This window comes from Zonotrichia leucophrys, unplaced genomic scaffold (assembly GCF_028769735.1).
Source record: "Zonotrichia leucophrys gambelii isolate GWCS_2022_RI unplaced genomic scaffold, RI_Zleu_2.0 Scaffold_97_166073, whole genome shotgun sequence".
Taxonomy (NCBI): Eukaryota; Metazoa; Chordata; class Aves; order Passeriformes; family Passerellidae; genus Zonotrichia; species Zonotrichia leucophrys.
The window spans coordinates 59,677-72,870 of record NW_026992302.1 but is presented as its reverse complement, the minus strand read 5'-3'; the positions used below and the strand labels follow the sequence as shown (position 1 = coordinate 72,870).

At 45.2% G+C, this 13,194-nt stretch overlaps 1 protein-coding gene across 2 annotated transcripts in view; it reads left to right on the top strand.

Moving 5' to 3' along the window:
• Positions 1-13,194, top strand: part of BCKDK (branched chain keto acid dehydrogenase kinase) — a 28,472-nt gene that overhangs the window by 3,549 nt on the left and 11,729 nt on the right. For both annotated transcript variants that reach the window (XM_064737680.1, XM_064737681.1), the window contains exons 2-7: positions 618-815; positions 2,539-2,607; positions 5,251-5,361; positions 7,249-7,296; positions 9,869-9,988; positions 11,208-11,306. In XM_064737680.1, coding sequence (XP_064593750.1) covers positions 621-815; positions 2,539-2,607; positions 5,251-5,361; positions 7,249-7,296; positions 9,869-9,988; positions 11,208-11,306 — 642 coding nt within the window. In that variant the 5' untranslated portion in view covers positions 618-620. The remainder of the gene's footprint in view (positions 1-617; positions 816-2,538; positions 2,608-5,250; positions 5,362-7,248; positions 7,297-9,868; positions 9,989-11,207; positions 11,307-13,194) is intronic.

Below are 13,194 nucleotides of genomic sequence, written 5' to 3'. Positions count from 1 at the left end.
CACCCCATTAACCCTTTCCTGTCCCCATTGCAGGAGATGCTGGGGCGCGTTCTGGGGGGGATTTTTGGGGTGGATTTTTGGGTGAATTTTGGAATTTTTGGGGTGGAATTTTTGGAGTTTTTGGGGTGGATTTTTGAGTGAATTTTGGGGATTTTTGGGTGGATTTTTGGGTGGATTTTTTGGGTGTTTGGGTGGATTTTGGGGTTTTTTGGGTGGGGTTTTGGGGGATTTTTGGGTGGAATTTTTAGTGAATTTTGGGGGTTTTTTGGGTGGAATTTTGCAGATTTTGGCTGTCTCACCCCATTAACCCTTTCCTCCCCACACAGGAGATGCTGGGGCGCGTTTTGGGGTGGATTTTTGGGTGGAATTTTTGGGGTTTTTGGGTGGATTTTTGGGTGGATTTTTTGGGTGTTTGGGTGGATTTTTGGGTGGAGTTTTGGGGTTTTTTGAGGGAGATTTTTGGATGAATTTTGGGGTTTTTTAGGTGGATTTTCGAGGTTTTTGGGTGGAATTTTGGGTGGATTTTTGAGGTTTTTGGGTGGATTTTTGGGTGGAATTTTGCAGATTTTGTGTTCCTCACCCCATTAACCCTTTCCTTCCCCTCCCCACCATTACAGGAGATGCTGGGGCGCGTTTTGGGGGGGGGTCTGCGGGGGTCTGGGGGCGGGGCCTCCCTCGTGCCCCCCCGCGTGCCCCCCCGCGTGCCCCCCGCCCGCGGCGCCTCCGACCAAACCCCCCCGGACCTGGCCCGGGAGCGCTGCAAGGCCGTCACCTCCTTCTACCACCAGCCCGCCATTGACGCTGCGGCCGACAGGGTGAGACCCCTCCCCAAATTAACTTAGACACGGGGAGACCCCGCCCCAAATTTACCCCGGGTTTGGGGCCATTTTGGGTCAGTTTGGGGCCATTTTGGGGGGGATTTGGGGTCATTTTGGGTCATTTTAGGGGGGAATTTAGAGGGGATTTGAGGCCATTGACGCGGCTGCCAAGAGGGTGAGACCCCTCCCCAAATGGGGGAGACCCCTCCCCAAATTTACCTCAGATTTGGGGTCATTTTGGGTCAGTTTGGGGGGGATTTGGGGCCATTTTGGGGCCATTTGGGGCCATTTTGGGGGGGATTTGGGGTCATTGGTGCTGCTGACAGGGTGAGACCCCTCCCCAAATTACCCTGGGCACGGGGAGACCCCGCCCCAAATTTCACGGGGGTCTGGGGTCATTTTGGGTCAGTTTGGGGGGGATTTGGGGTCAATTTGGGGCCATTTGGGGCCATTTTGGGGGGGATTTGGGGTCATTGATGCAGTTGCTGACAGGGTGAGACCCCTCCCCAAATTAACTCAGACACGGGGAGACCCCGCCCCAAATCCGGGCAGACCCCGCCCCAAATTTACCCCGGGTTTGGGGTCATTTTGGGTCAGTTTGGGGGGGATTTGGGGTCAATTTGGGGCCATTTTGGGGGGGATTTGGGGTCATTGATGTGGTTGCTGACAGGGTGAGACCCCTCCCCAAATCCGGGCAGACCCCGCCCCAAATTTACCCCGGATTTGGGGCCATTTTGGGTCAGTTTGGGGCCATTTTGGGGGGGATTTGGGGTCACTGATGTGGTCACAGAGAGGGTGAGACCCCTCCCCAAATTACCCTGGGCACGGGGAGACCCCGCCCCAAAACCTGGGGAGACCCCGCCCCAAATTTACCCCGGATTTGGGGCCATTTTGGGTCAGTTTGGGGGGGATTTGGAGCCATTTTGGGGGGGATTTGGGGTTGCTGATGTGGTCACAGAGAGGGTGAGACCCCTCCCCAAATTAACTCAGACACAGGGAGACCCCGCCCCAAATCCGGGCAGACCCCGCCCCAAATTTACCCCGGATTTGGGGTCATTTTGGGTCAGTTTGGGGTGAATTTAGGGGGATTTTTGAGGGATTTGGGGTCATTGATGTGGGCACAGAGAGGGTGAGACCCCTCCCCAAATTAACTCAGACACGGGGAGACCCCGCCCCAAATCCAGGGAGACCCCATCCCAAATTTACCCCGGATTTGGGGCCATTTTGGGGGGGGTTTGGGGTCATTTTGGGTCAGTTTGGGGTGAATTTAGGGGGGATTTGGGGTCATTGATGCGGCTGCTGAGAGGGTGAGACCCCTCCCCAAATTAACTCAGACACGGGGAGACCCCGCCCCAAATTTACCCCGGATTTGGGGTCATTTTGGGTCAGTTTGGGGGGATTTCGGGCCATTTTGGGGGGATTTTGGGACCATTTTTGGCTGATTTTGGGGCCTTTTTTGGGCTTTTTCAGTGGGATTTTTAGGAGGTTTTGTGACCATTTTTGGGGCCTTTTTTGGCCTTTTTTGGGGGGATTTTAAGGGAATTTTGTGACCATTTTTGGCCCTTTTTTGGGCATTTTTTGGGGGGAATTTTAAGGGGATTTTGTGACCATTTTTGGCCTTTTTTGGGGGGATTTTTAGGGGGTTTCAGCTCCATTTTGGGCTGGATTCCATCCCAAATTTGGGGTTTCACCAAAATCTCCTTTTTTCACCCCAAACCAGCCCTCGGTGCGTTTGACCCCCACCACGATGCTCTACTCGGGGCGCTCGCAGGACGGCAGCCACATCCTGGTGAGGGGGGTCCCCAAATTCGGGGAGGGGTCCCCAAAAATTGGGGGAAAAGTAGAGGGAGGGGCCCCAAAAATTGCACCAAAATTTGGGGATTTTTCCCTGAATTTTGGGGAATTTTGGGGAAATTTTGGGGAAATTTTGGGGAAAAAAAGGGTTGGGGGAGGTCAAATTTTGGGGGTCCCCAAATCCCCAAAATTTGGGGTAAAAGTCCCCAAAAATTGCACTAAAATTTGGGGATTTTTCCTTGAATTTTGGGGGAAAAAGGGTTGGGGGAGGTCAAATTTTGGGGGTCCTAAAATCTGGGAGGGGTCCCCAAAAATTGCACCAAAATTTGGGGATTTTTCCTTGAATTTTGGGGAATTTTTGGGGAAAAAAGGGGTTGGGGGAGGTCAAATTTTGGGGGTCCCCAAATCCCCAAAATTTGGGGTAAAAGTCCCCAAAAATTGCACCAAAATTTGGGGATTTTTCCCTGAATTTTGGGGAATTTTGGGGGAAAAAAGGGTTGGGGGAGGTCAAATTTTGGGGGTCCCCAAAATCTGGGAGGGGTCCCCAAAAATTGGGGTAAAAGTAGAGGGAGGGGCCCCAAAAATTGCACCAAAATTTGGGGATTTTTCCTTGAATTTTGGGGAATTTTGGGGGAAAAAAAGGGTTGGGGGGGTCCCCAAAATTTTGGGGGGAGATCCTTAAAATCTGGGGTGTCTTAAAATTTGGGGGACTCCCCAAAATTTGGAGTTTTTCCTGAATTTTGGGGGTGAAATGGGTGGGGAGTCCTCGAAATTTGGGGTAAAACGCCAAAAATTTGTGGTACGGTCTTAAAAATTTGGGTGAAACCTTAAAAATTTGGGGTAAAAAAACCCCCAAAATTTGGGGTAAAAACCTCCAAATTTTGGAGTGAAACTTAAAAAAATGGGGTAAAACTTGCAGATTTTGGGGTAAAAACCTCAAAATTTTGGGATGAAACTTAAAAAAAAATGGGGTAAAAACCTCAAAATTTTGCGGTAAAACTCCAAAATTTGGGGTAAAAACCTCAAAATTTTTGGATGAAATTTTCAAAAAAAAAAAAAGGGGTAAAACTTGCAGATTTTGAGGTAAAAACTCAAAAATTTTGGGTGAAACTTTAAAAATAAATGGGGTAAAACTCCAGAATTTGGGGTGAAAAACTCAAAATTTTGGGATGAAACTTTAAAAAAAAATGGGATAAAAACCTCAAAATTTTGCGGTGAAACTCCAAAATTTGGGGTAAAAACCTCCAAATTTTGGGATGAAACTCCAAAAAATTGGGGTAAAACTTCCAGAATTTGGGGTGAAAACTCAAAAATTTTGGGTGAAACTTTAGAAAAGAAATGGGGTAAGACTTCCAGAATTTGGGGTAAAAACTCAAAATTTTTGAATGAAACTTTAAAAAAAAATGGGGTAAAACTTGCAGATTTTGGGGTAAAAACCTCAAAATTTTGAGATGAAACTTTAAAAAAAAATGGGATAAAAACCTCAAAATTTTAGGATGAAACTCCAAAATTTGGGGGTAAAAACTTCAAAATTTTGGGATGAAACTTTAAAAATAAATGAGGTAAAACTGCCAGATTTTGGGGTAAAAACCTCAAAAATTTGGGATGAAACTTTAAAAAAAAAAAGGGGGTAAAACCTCCAGAATTTGGAGTGAAAAACTCAAAATTTTGGGATGAATCTTTAAAAAACAAATGGGGCAAAACCTCCAGATTTTGGGGTAAAAACCTCAAAAATTTGGGATGAAACTTTAAAAAAAAATGGGATAAAAACCTGAAAATTTCACGGTAAAACTCCAAAATTTGGGGTGAAAAACTCAAAATTTTGGGATGAAATCCCAAAAAATTGGGTAAAACCTCCAGAATTTGGGGTGAAAATCTCAAAATTTTGAGGTGAAACTTTAAAAGAGAAATGGGTTAAAACTTGCAGAATTTGGGGTAAAAACCTCCAAATTTTGGGATGAAACTTTAAAAAAAAAATGGGGTAAAAACCTCAAAATTTTGGGATGAAATTTTCAAAAAAAAAAAAGGGGTAAAACTTCCAGAATTTGGGGTGAAACTTTAAAAAAAAAATGGGGTAAAACTTCCAGAATTTGGGGTAAAAACCTCAAAATTTTGGGATGAAACTTTAAAAAAAAATGGAATAAAAACCTCAAAATTTTGCGGTGAAACTCCAAAATTTGGGGTAAAAACCTCAAAATTTTTGGATGAAATTTTCAAAAAAAAAATGGGGTAAAACTTCCAGAATTTGGGGTGAAAACTCAAAAATTTTGGGTGAAACTTTAGAAAAGAAATGGGGTAAAACTTGCAGAATTTGGGGTAAAAACCTCCAAATTTTGGGGTGAAACTCCAAAAAATTGGGGTAAAACCTCCAGAATTTGGGGTAAAAACCTCAAAATTTTAGGATGAAATTTTCAAAAAAAAATGGGGTAAAACTTGCAGATTTTGGGGTAAAAACCTCAAAATTTTGGGGTGAAACTCCAAAAAATTGGGGTAAAACCTCCAGAATTTGGGGTAAAAACCTCCAAATTTCGCGGTGAAACTCCAAAAAATTGGGGTAAAACCTCCAGAATTTGGGGTAAAACCTCCAGATGTTGTTGATTTTGTGGGATTTGCCCAAAATTTTCATTTTTTGGCCCAGAAAAGCGCCCGGTACCTGCAGCAGGAGCTGCCCGTGCGCATCGCCCATCGCATCCAGGGCTTCCGGAACCTTCCCTTCATCATCGGCTGCAACCCCACCATCCTGCACGTGGTGAGCCCCAAAAATCCCCAAAATCACCCCAAAAATCCCCAAAATTAAAAGAAAAAAAAATTCTGAAAAAAACAATCTGAAAAAGTAAAATAAAAAATAAATTTCCTCAAAAATCCCCTCAAAATCCCCCCAAAAAAATCCTAAAATTAATCCAAAATTATCTGAAAAATGTTCCCGAAATATTCCACAAATATTCCCAAGAATTCCCCAAAATCCCCAAAATTAAAAGAAAAAAAAATTCTGAAAAAATAAAAAAAAAAAAGTTCCTGAAAAAATCCCCCCAAAATTCAAAAAAAAATCCTAAAATTGCCCAAAGATGATCCGAAAAATGTTCCCAAGAATTTTAAGGGAATCCCAAAATCCCCAAAATTAAAACAAAAAAAATTCTGAAAAAAAACCATCAAAAAAAAAAAAGTTCCTGAAAAAATCCTCCCAAAATCCCCCAAAAAAATCCTAAAATTGCCCCAAAGATGATCTGAAAAATGTTCCCCAAATATTCCCAAGGATTTTAAGGGAATCCCAAAATCCCCAAAATTAAAAGAAAAAAAAAATCTGAAAAAATAAAAAAAAAATTCCTCAAAAAATCAAACCCAAAATTCCAAAAAAAAATCCTAAAATTGCCCCAAGATGATCTGAAAAATGTTCCCGAAATATTCCACAAATATTCCCAAGAATTCCCCAAAATCCCCAAAATTAAAAGAAAAAAAATTCTGAAAAAAACCCCAAATCTGAAAAAAAAAAAAAAAAATTCCTCAAAAAATCCCCCAAAATTCCCCAAAAAAATCCTAAAATTGCCCCAAGATTATCTGAAAAATATTCCCAAGAATTCCCCCAAATCCCCAAAATTAAAAGAAAAAAAAAAAATTCTGAGAAAATTAAAATAAAATTTCCTCAAAAAATCCCCCCAAAATCCCCCCAAAAAACCCCAAAATCACCCCAAAATCCCCCAGGGATTGTTGGGAATTCCCAGCGTTCCCAAAATTCTGAAAAAAATTTAAATATAAAAAAAAAATCCCCCAAAAAAATCCTAAAATTGCCCCAAAGATGATCCGAAAATATTCCCGAAATATTCCACAAATATTCCCAAGAATTCCCCAAAATCCCCAAAATTAAAAGAAAAAAAAAAATTCTGAAAAAAACAATCAAAAAAAAAAAAAAAGTTCCTGAAAAAATCCCCCCAAAATCCCCCCAAAAAATCCTAAAATTGCCCCAAAGATGATCTGAAAAATGTTCCCGAGAATTTTAAGGGAAACCCAAAATCCCCAAAATTAAAAGAAAAAAAAAATTCTGAAAAAAAAACCAAATCTGAAAAAATTAAAAAAAAAAATACTCAAAAAATCCCCCCAAAAAATCCTAAAATTGCCCCAAAGATGATCTGAAAAATGTTCCCGAGAATTTTAAGGGAATCCCAAAATCCCCAAAATTAAAAGAAAAAAAAATCTGAAAAAATTAAAAAAAAAATCCTCAAAAAATCAACCCCAAAATCCCCCAAAAAACCCCAAAATCACCCCAAAATCACACCAGGGATTGTTGGGAATTCCCAGCGTTCCCAAAATTCCGAAAAAAATTTAAAGGTAAAAAAAAAAATCCCAAAAAAATTCTAAAATTGCCCCAAAGATGATCTGAAAAATGTTCCCGAGAATTTTAAGGGAATCCCAAAATCCCCAAAATTAAAAGAAAAAAAAATTCCGGAAAAAAACAGTCTGAAAAAATAAAAAAAAATGCTCAAAAATTCCCAAGAATTCAAAAAAATTCCCCCAAAAATCCTGAAAATTTCCAGATATTTTAGGGGGAATCCCAAGAATCCCCAAAACCTCAAAATTCCCCAAAATTTCCCTGGAATTTTCCGGAATTTCCTGATTTTTTCTCTCTCTCCCCTCCCCCCAGCACGAGCTGTACATCCGGGCCTTCCAGAAACTGAGCGACTTCCCCCCGGTGAGTGACAAAAACACCCAAAATACACCCAAAACACACCCAGAATACACCCAAAATACACCTGGGATACACCTAAAATACACCCAAAAAACACCCAAAAATACACCCAAAATACACCCAAAATAAATGTAAAATACACCCAAAATACACCCAAAAATACACCCAAAATACACCCAAAATAAATGTAAAATACACCCAAAAATACACCCAAAATACACCCGAAATAAACGTAAAATACACCCAAAATAGACCCGAAATAAATGTAAAATACACCCAAAGTACACCCAAAATACACCCAAAAATACACCCAAAATACACCCAAAATAAATGTAAAACACACCCAAAATATACCCAAAAATACACCCAAAATACACCCAAAAATACACCCAAAAAAGACCCAAAAATACACCCAAAATACACCAAAAATACATTTAAGATACACCCAAAACACACCTGGGATATGGCCAAAATACACCCAAAATACACCAAAAAATACACCCAAAATACACCCCAAAACACACCTGGGATACACCCAAAATACACCCGAAATAAATGTAAAATACACCCAAAAATACACCCAAAGTACACCCAAAATACACCCAAAAATACATCCAAAATACACCCCAAAATCACCCAAAATAAATGTAAAACACACCCAAAAATACACCCAAAATACACCCAAAATACACCCCAAAACACACCTGGGATACACCCAAAATACACCAAAAAATACACCCAAAATACACCCAAAATACACCTAAAATTACAGCTGAGATACACCTAAAATAGACCAAAAATACACCCAAAATACACCCAAAATACACCCCAAAACACACCTGGGATATACCCAAAATACACCCAAAAAACACCCAAAATACACCAAAAAATACACCCAAAAAACACCCAAAAATACACCCAAAATACACCCAAAAATACACCCAAAATAAATGTAAAATACACCCAAAATACACCCAAAAATACACCCAAAAATCACCCAAAATACACCCAAAAATACGCCTGAAATACACCCAAAACACTCCCAAAATGCACCCAAAAATACGCCCGAAATACACCAAAAATACACCCAAAAATACATCCAAAACACACCAAAAATGCACCCAAAATACACCTGAGATACACCCAAAACACAGCCAAAAATACAAAATATTGAAATATATATATATAAATATTAAATATATATTATATAAATATATAAATATATTATATTAATATAATATGTAAAAATACAAAAATACACCTGAAAGACACCCAAAACCAAACCGCAAATACATCCAAAATACACCCAAAAATCACCCAAAGTAAATGTAAAACACACCCAAAAATACACCCAAAAATACACCCAAAAATACACCCAAAATGCACCCAAAATACACCCAAAATAAATGTAAAACACACCCAAAATACACCCAAAAATACACCCGAAATACACCTGGGATACACCTGGGATACACCCAAAATACACCTGGGGGCACCTGGGCACAGCTGGGCTCTGACCTGGTATAACCTGGCACACACCTGTGGGGGGGGTAAAAACACACCTGGGCACACCTGTGTCACACCTGTGTCACACCTGTCACACCTGTGTCACACCTGTGTCACACCTGTGTCACACCTGTCCATTTCTCCTGTCTCTTACCTGTCTCTCACCTGTGTCTCACCTGTCTCTCACCTGTCCATCACCTGTTTCTCACCTGTGTCTCACCTGTCTCTCACCTGTCCATCACCTGTTTCTCACCTGTCTCTCACCTGTCTCTCACCTGTGTCTCACCTGTCACACCTGTGTCTCACCTGTGCAGATCCAGTCCCACAGTGACGAGTCCCAGTACTGCGCGTTGCTGTGTGTGTCACACCTGTCACACCTGTCAGTGTCTCACCTGTTACCTGTTACCTGTCTCAGATCCAGTCTCACAGTGATGAGTCCCAGTACTGTGCGTTGCTGTGTCTGTCTCACCTGTCACACCTGTCAGTGTCACACCTGTCAGTGTCACACCTGTCTGTCTCTCACCTGTAGATCCAGTCCCACAGTGACGAGTCCCAGTACTGCGCGTTGCTGTGTGTGTCACACCTGTCACACCTGTCAGTGTCTCACCTGTCACACCTGTGTCACACCTGTGTCTCACCTGTGTCTCACCTGTGTCACACCTGTCACACCTGTAGATCCAGTCTCACACTGACGAGTCCCAGTACTGCGCGTTGCTGTGTGTGTCTCACACCTGTCTCTCACCTGTTACCTGTCTCACCTGTGCAGATCCAGTCCCACAGTGACGAGTCCCAGTACTGCGCGTTGCTGTGTGTGTCACACCTGTCACACCTGTCACACCTGTTACCTGTTACCTGTCTCACCTGTTCAGATCCAGTCCCACAGTGACGAGTCCCAGTACTGCGCGTTGCTGTGTGTGTCACACCTGTGTCACACCTGTCTCTCACCTGTCTGTGTCTCACCTGTGCAGATCCAGTCCCACAGTGACGAGTCCCAGTACTGCGCGTTGCTGTGTGTGTCACACCTGTCACACCTGTCAGTGTCACACCTGTCCGTATCTCACCTGTGCAGATCCAGTCCCACAGTGACGAGTCCCAGTACTGCGCGTTGCTGCGGCAGCTGCTGGAGGATCACAAGGACGTGGTGACGCTGCTGGCGGAGGGGCTGAGGGAGTGCCGGAGACACATACAGGTAACTGACACACCTGAGATACACCTGGGACACACCTGGGACAGGTAACTGACACACCTGGGACAGGTAACACACACCTGTGTTAGATAAACACACCTGGGATACACCTGTGTTACACACACACTGCTGGCGGAGGGGCTGAGGGAGTGCCGGAGACACATACAGGTAACACACCTGGGACAGGTAACTGACACACCTGGGACATACCCACACACACCTGTGTTACACACACACACCTGTGTTACACACACGCTGCTGGCGGAGGGGCTGAGGGAGTGCCGGAGACACATACAGGTAACTGAGATACACCTGGGACACACCTGGGACACACCTGGGACACACCTGGGACAGGTAACACACACCTGGGATACACCTGTGTTACACACACGCTGCTGGCGGAGGGGCTGAGGGAGTGCCGGAGACACATACAGGTAACTGACACACCTGGGACAGGTAACACACCTGGGACACACCTGGGACAGGTAACACACACCTGGGATAGATAAACACACCTGGGACACACCCACACACACCTGTGTTACACACACGCTGCTGGCAGAGGGGCTGAGGGAGTGCCGGAGACACATACAGGTAACACACCTGGGACACACCTGGGACACACCTGAGACAGGTAACCTCACCTGAGACACACCTGGGTTACACCTGAGATAGATGAACACACCTGGGTCACACCTAGGGCAGGCAATCTCACCTGGGTCACACCTGGGGAATCCCACCTGAGCCACAGCCACTCACCTGTCCCTGACCTGTCCCTGACCTGTCCCTGACCTGTCCCTGACCTGGCTCACCTGGCTCACCTGTATCTCACCTGTGTCTCACCTGTTGAACTCACCTGTCCATCTCACCTGGCATGTGTCCCACACCTATCTTACCTGTCTCACTTGTCATTCACCTGTCAGTCTCACCTGTCTCTCACCTGTCTCTCACCTGTCTCTCACCTGTGTCTCACCTGTGTCTCACCTGTCTCTCACCTGTCTCTCACCTGTGTCTCACCTGTCTCTCACCTGTGTCTCACCTGTGTCTCACCTGTCTCTCACCTGTGTCTCACCTGTCTCTCACCTGTCTCTCACCTGTGTCTCACCTGTCTCTCACCTGTCTCTCACCTGTCTCTCACCTGTCTCTCACCTGTCTCTCACCTGTCTCTCACCTGTCTCTCACCTGTCTCTCACCTGTCCCTCACCTGTCTCTCACCTGTCAGGACGAGCGGCTGCTGCGGCCGTTCCTGGACAAGACGCTGACGTCGCGCCTGGGCATGCGGATGCTGGCGGCGCATCACCTGGCGCTGCACGAGGACAAGGTGAGCACACCTGGACAGGTACACAAATCACCCATAGATCACCTGTACAGGTGTGCATCACCTGGCGCTGCACGAGGACAAGGTGAGCACACCTGGGCACACCTGGATACACCTGGGCACACCTGGGCACACCTGGGCAGGTACACAAACCACCCATAGATCACCTGTACAGGTGTGCATCACCTGGCACTGCACGAGGACAAGGTGAGAGCACACCTGTGCACACCTGTACAGGTGTGACACGTACTGATAGAGCCCTATAGCTCACCTGTACGGGTGTGATGGGTGTGTGCATCACCTGGCGCTGCACAAGGACAAGGTGAGAGCACACCTGTGCACACCTGGACACACCTGGACACACCTGTGCACACCTGGACAGGTACTGATAGAGCCCTATAGCTCACCTGTACGGGTGTGATGAGTGTGTGCATCACCTGGCGCTGCACAAGGACAAGGTGAGAGCACACCTGTGCACACCTGGATACACCTGGATACACCTGTGCACACCTGGACAGGTACTGATAGAGCCCTATAGCTCACCTGTACGGGTGTGATGGGTGTGTGCATCACCTGGCGCTGCACGAGGACAAGGTGAGAAATCACACCTGGGCACACTGGGCAGTGTGTTATAGACCCTGATCACCTGTACAGTGTGTTATAGATCCTGAGAGATCCTTAAGATCCCTATAGCTCACCTGTACAGGTGTGATGGGTGTGTGCATCACCTGGCGCTGCACGAGGACAAGGTGAGAGCACCTGGGCACACCTGGATACACCTGGGCACACTGGGCAGGTACACAAATCACCTGTACAGGTGTGCATCACCTGGCGCTGCACGAGGACAAGGTGAGCACACCTGGACAGGTGTGTCAGGACCCATAGCTCACCTGTACAGGTGTGCCAGGTACACATAGATGCCTATAGATCACCTGGACAGGTGTGTGAGGCACCAGTAGCTCACCTGTACAGGTGTGTCAGGACCTATAAATCCCTTGTAGCTCACCTGTACAGGTGTGTCAGGACCTATAGCTCACCTGTACAGGTGTGTCAGGATCTATAGATCCCTGTACAGGTGTGTCAGGACCTATAGCCACCTGTACAGGTGTGTCAGGTACATACAGATCACCTGTACAGGTGTGTCAGGATCTATAGATCCCTGTACAGGTGTGTTCAGACCTATAGCTCACCTGTACAGGTGTGTCAGGTACATACAGATCACCTGTACAGGTGTGTCAGGATCTATAGATCCCTGTACAGGTGTGTCAGGACCTATGGCTCACCTGTACAGGTGTGTCAGGTACTTGTAGATCACCTGTACAGGTGTGTCAGGTACATATAGATCACCTGTACAGGTGTGTCAGGTACATACAGATCACCTGTACAGGTGTGTCAGGACCCATAGCTCACCTGTACAGGTGTGTCAGGACCCATAGCTCACCTGTACAGGTGTGTTAGGACCCATAGCTCACCTGTACAGGTGTGCCAGGTACACATAGATCCCTATAGCTCACCTGCACAGGTGTGTCAGGTACACATAGCTCACCTGTACAGGTGTGACAGGTATGCAGAAATCACCTGCACAGGTGTGTCAGGTACACATAGCCCACCTGTACAGGTGTGTCAGTACCTATAGATCCCTATAGCTCACCTGTACAGGTGTGTCAGGTACACATAGCTCACCTGTACAGGTGTGTCAGGACCTATAAATCCCTTGTAGCTCACCTGTACAGGTGTGTCAGGACCTATAGCTCACCTGTACAGGTGTGTCAGGTACATACAGACCCCATAGCTCACCTGTACAGGTGTGTTAGTACCTACAGCTCACCTGTACAGGTGTGTCAGGTATGGAAGAGATCACCTGTACAGGTGTGTCAGGTACATACAGATC